General features: G+C 33.7%; 1 protein-coding gene across 1 annotated transcript; it reads left to right on the forward strand.

Annotated features, from left to right (window-relative positions):
* Positions 1–1,103: 1,103 nt before the first annotated feature.
* On the forward strand, positions 1,104–3,798 carry LOC110640712 (ferritin-2, chloroplastic). Its single transcript, XM_021792151.2, has 8 exons — positions 1,104–1,513; positions 1,609–1,692; positions 1,770–1,830; positions 1,951–2,038; positions 2,920–2,981; positions 3,126–3,191; positions 3,381–3,444; positions 3,574–3,798. The coding sequence occupies exons 1-8, from the start codon at positions 1,200–1,202 to the stop codon at positions 3,621–3,623; spliced, it is 789 nt and encodes a 262-aa protein (XP_021647843.2). The 5' UTR covers positions 1,104–1,199; the 3' UTR covers positions 3,624–3,798.
* The last annotated feature ends 1,409 nt before the right edge of the window (positions 3,799–5,207 follow it).

Here is a 5,207-nt window from a genome sequence, read left to right on the forward strand (position 1 = left end):
AATTTATAAGTTTATAAACTCTAAAAATAAGTTTATCTGTTTGTTTAGAATATCTTTTCAATTTATAAACTAAAAAAAAATAAATTGAGATAATTAACTTTTGATTTTAATATTTATAAGCTCTGCTAATAAATTAGTTTGATCAAATATTTTATTATATTATTTTTATTTAATTTTTAAAATTTTATCTCAAATCTTATATAATATATTTTTTAATGATTTTAATAATAAATATACTTATAAATTATATTTTATTAAACAAATCAACCGCTTATTAGTCAATACTTTAATTTAATAAGTAATCATTTAAAATTTTAAATATTTATAAATTTAAATTTTTTTATAAATTAGTTTTTATAAATTAAGTAAAACATTTATAAGTTAAGTAAAACATTGTTATAATGAGAATATATATATATGAAAGGTAAATAAACATACAAACTTATAGAAGAGACATATTTTTTAAGTAAATTATGATAATTTTATTAGAATGTATTAATTATTATAAATTTGTACACATCCATCTATATCTGATATGTGATCCAGACGAATCCGTCAATCCGGCCCCAGGTTTCCTTAGCATATGCACGAGATGCGTTGAACAACTTCTCACATTATTGGTACGTGTTTCTTCCACCAATTATATTTTCCACCGTTGATTTTTCTGTCACAGTGAAAGACAAAAAAACTCTGCCCAAATTCCATTCTAACGCCAGTGCGCACAAAACGTAGCCTAGTCGCACGCACTTAGTTTGCATAACAAATGCATGGGCAATTAAGTAATTATACGCCAGCCACCGACAACCCCAACTCTAACAGTACGGCCGTCAACCAATTCTCGCGAGTGATGTTCTTAATCAGACGATGAAGCGAGTGTAAAATAGTTGCTGGAAGAAAGACAACTTTATAGACATTGAAGGATTAGATATTATTTGGCTAGTGGATGAAGATCCCATTCACACTAGATAGAACACGAGCTCGCCACACGCCTCAACACGTGGTTCATATCTGACCCTCCATTTCATACTTAATCCAACACTTCAGAATAAACCCCATCCACCTTGGAACTCTTCCTAGTATTTGGTTCAGTCTATTTATACCCTCTGCATCTGCGTCTTCTCTCCAGCCACCATTCTTCATTTCCGTCTCCATTTTTGCCTTTAATTCTTTGCTTTTGGGCTTTCTATTCTCGTTTAGAAATGCAAGCAACGATGTTTCTGAGAGCTGTTCCAGCTTTTTCTCTGTCAACCAGACAGGGAGATGCTGCTTTTAGCCCCAGCAATGGCCTTTCTTCTTCTTCTCTCCCAGTCCCGACTTTATTGCCAAGAAGGCGAAGAAACAGTCTTGTGGTTTCTGCTGTGGAGCAGAGCGGTTTGCAGTTGACTGGTGTAGTATTCCAGCCATTTGAAGAGGTCAAGAAGGAAGCTTTTTTGGTTCCTATTGCTCCTAATGTTTCTGTTGCTCGCCAGTTTTATGAGGATGAGTGTGAAGCTGCAATAAACGAGCAGATCAAGTTAGTCCCTTGAAATCGACGAAATTTAATTTAATCCAAACCCCATAATTTTTATTTTTGTTGTTCTTTATTGTTTTTCTTTCCTCTTTTCACAGTGTGGAATACAATGCTTCCTACGTATACCACGCCTTGTTTGCATATTTTGACAGGGACAACGTTGCCTTGAGGGGACTAGCCAAGTAAATTTCCTTCTTGACTTGTTCATTTCTTTTTGTAATTATATGATGAACTGAGGTATGAGTTATTATGGAACCAGATTTTTCAAGGAATCCAGTGAAGAAGAAAGAGAGCACGCTGAAAAGCTAATGAAGTATCAGGTACTTTACAAAATTTTAAGCTTCTACTTGAATATTCCCTCATCACAATCACCTTTTTTTTTTTAATTAAAAAAATTGTGGATATCTGATTAGTGTCTAATTATTCTCCAATTATAATAGAACATCCGCGGAGGGCGAGTAAAACTGCACTCTATACTAATGCCTCTGTCAGAGTTTGATCATTCAGAGAAGGGAGATGCATTGTATGGTAAAGTCTGTTCAACTCCATGGTATTTTAAATATGAAGGTGGATGCACTATTACAAATATTACGTGGTTGAGTATTTTTCAGCTAGTTTTAGAATCTCTTAGATCAAAAGGAGGTTTAGAGTTCAAATCCTTAGTTTAGGTCAAGGCAAGGGAATCCTTACACACTCTCAAGTCCAATTGTTAACAGGGTTTCTGTGAGGCATGTTAGAGATATTGAAACTTTTTTGTGGGTCCTTTCCTACAAGTTTCATTTTTTTGTGTGGGTCCTTACCTACAACACTCTTCATGTTCTCCATGTAACCGCAGGGGTTTTGGCCTTCTGCTCCTGTGCTCTGAAGCATAGCCATGGGGCCAAATGCCCTCGAAGAAGCCATTATCATTGCTGCTTACAGGCTTCTTCTGAGCTTTTGTTCTATCATGAAGGTTTGTTGCCCATAAACCCAAAAACAAACTTTAACCAAATGGGGGCAATTGACACCTCAAAGAAAGTGTTCTGCTCACCTCAAATCCCATCAAACTGTTAATTAAGCTCGTTGTTGTAGAAGTAATCTTCCATTGTGTATTTTTTCAGAATTTTTTTCGGCTGTTACCGCATTGTAATTTGCAAAAAGAATTTAGTTCATGCTTTAATATTTTTATATGGATTATATGCTATTTGGATGGATGCATATAAATGTGACATGGTCTGTGGTCTGAAGTGCATCTTCAAGTCAAATAAAATGCATTATCCAATTTTTTACACCATATTTTTGTCTTTTTCATCATACGTTCCAACAAATTTGCTATCCTTGGTCTGAAATGTGGCAGACTTCCCATCCGTAATGGTCAGTATCTCTGGTTTTTCAAATTAACTTACGTTGTCTTTGATTCTGTGATTCAGCTATGGAGTTAGCACTGTCTTTGGAGAAGTTGACAAATGAAAAACTGTTGAACTTGCACAGCGTAATGCATCTTTGCCTTCAAAATTTCATCAGTTCATTTCTTCTATGATGAAACAGCAGGCATTTTCTCACAATAAAATTGCATCCATTTATGTGGTTTTTCAAATTGTTCTTATGAACCATGCTATATTCTTGATGAAAATAGGTGGCAGATCGAAATAATGATGCACAGATGATGGAATTCATTGAGAGCGAGTTTTTGACAGAGCAGGTGAGCTCAAAGATTTTCATTTTCCCGGAACTCATAAGATTATAAACATGGGTTTTATTTAAAAGATTTTTAAGAACTTTTGTCATTTTCAACGATTACAAGGCATCGTAACGTCATTGATGACATTTTATGTGAACATTTGAAATTTACATATTGCATCATGTATGACTGATTCGAGTTTTCTATTAGGTTGAAGACATTAAGAAGATAGCAGAATATGTCTCTCAATTAAGGAGGGTGGGGAAAGGCCACGGTACGCAAACCCTCATCATCTTTCTTTTACAAAATTACAATTTCTTTTCATTCTGTTCTGTTCCACAATCACCATTATTATTATTATTATTATTATTTGGTTATAAGAGAAATTGTTTATGGCTTGTAGGAGTCTGGCATTTTGATCAGATGCTTCTCCATGAGGGTGATGCTGCATGATGAAGATAAATAACTTGTACTTTGTTCTTGGTTTTAGTATGTGTTTGGGTATTGAAGTACTACGACTCTTCTTCCCTGGGAGCTTTAATGTATTAGAGAGAATAAATTAGCATTGTACTACTTAGGATCTGGGCAGCTGTTTTGATTAAAATAATAAGAGCAACCTGTTGTGCAATTTTTTTTTCTCCTCTGCAAATCACTTTCCTCTGCTGAAAGAGAAACAAAAATGGTAACAGCAATCATAGGAGCTACATCGTCTATCCTGTCCACATCCTTGGAACTTAAATTACATTATTTAAGTTGGCCTGCATACAAGATCATTATACTAACTGCAACTAGTAAATTTATATATCCATGTGATGTCTGACTGTTTGCTGGGGGTAGGCATAAACGGCTTGAAGTGAGATGGCACATAAATGTATTGAACTTGGTCTTATTTTTAATTATCTACACTTCATAAAAATAAAATTGGGATTGATAATTTCTTTAAGGAGATATGAAAAAGAAAGGGCATTATTATTATTATTATTATTATTATTATTATTATTATTACAAATACAGATTTGTTGTTAAATTATTAATTTCATCAAAGAAGATATTAAATTATATTTAATCAGTGTTGTCTCATAATGCTTGTTTAACTTCTCTGGTATATTTGGAAAGGTTGAAAATCTTTTATTTTTGAGGATTATAATTGCTTCTTCCAAGAAATTATAGCTAATGTTATTTCTGCTGTCGAGGAATTTGCTTCTATACAATAGGATAATCTTTCAATCCAGCCTACTTCACCTCTTTATGTGGTTACAAGAACTTCGCCCCCACTTAATTACATCAAAGTTAACTATGATGCTGCAGCAAGTAAACGAAGGAATCTAGAATCCATTGTTGCTATTGCCGAGAATTCTCTTGATCACTCATTAGGTTGATATACCAAACGCCTTCCAAGTACAACTGATCCCTTAATCCTAGAATCTTTGATTTGTAAAGAAGTTGTTTTGCTTGCTAAAAACGAAGATTTTAATGAAGCTTTTTTTTTTTTAAGGAAATTCTCAACTTGTTATATCTATAACTGAAGGTGAATTTATTCCTGTTAGGGCCGAGTAGTTTTCAATCTAAATTGAAAAATCGAATTGAACCAAACCAAGTCAATTTGGTTCACTCTATTTAATTTGATTTTAAATTTTTAATAATTTTGATTATTTGATTCAATTTGATTATTTTTGTAAAAAACTGAAAAAAAAAAATCAACTGAGCTAAAATCCTAAACTATGTCATTTCAAGCACCTATTTACACCATGCATAAACTGAATCCCTAAATCACATTTCTCTTTTCCTTAGAGACACTTTTGGTCTCTAGCAATCGTCCTTCCTCATCCTGCTCATCCTTCTTTTTTTTCTTCTTTGCACTTTTTGATCTTTCTACATGTAAAGGTTAAAGCTTCATGTAATTTCTGTTTTTGATCTTCATCACGTTGTTCTCTTTGATCAGTGCATTGCATTATCGATGCTCACCTGATCGACCCATTAGACAGAGACCCAAACACATCCTCATCTCGACACCGTTAGAAGACCATTGGCCCATGC

Source organism: Hevea brasiliensis, chromosome 5, assembly GCF_030052815.1.
Source record: "Hevea brasiliensis isolate MT/VB/25A 57/8 chromosome 5, ASM3005281v1, whole genome shotgun sequence".
Classification (NCBI taxonomy): domain Eukaryota; kingdom Viridiplantae; phylum Streptophyta; class Magnoliopsida; order Malpighiales; family Euphorbiaceae; genus Hevea; species Hevea brasiliensis.

Coding starts and splice junctions, on each gene's coding strand:
- LOC110640712 (XM_021792151.2), top strand. CDS start 1,200: ATGCAAGCAACGATGTTTCTGAGAGCTGTTCCAGCTTTTTCTCTGTCA. Junction 1,514..1,608: donor GCAATAAACGAGCAGATCAA/GTTAGTCCCTTG, acceptor CTCTTTTCACAG/TGTGGAATACAATGCTTCCT. Junction 2,039..2,919: donor GAAGGGAGATGCATTGTATG/GTAAAGTCTGTT, acceptor TCTGTGATTCAG/CTATGGAGTTAGCACTGTCT.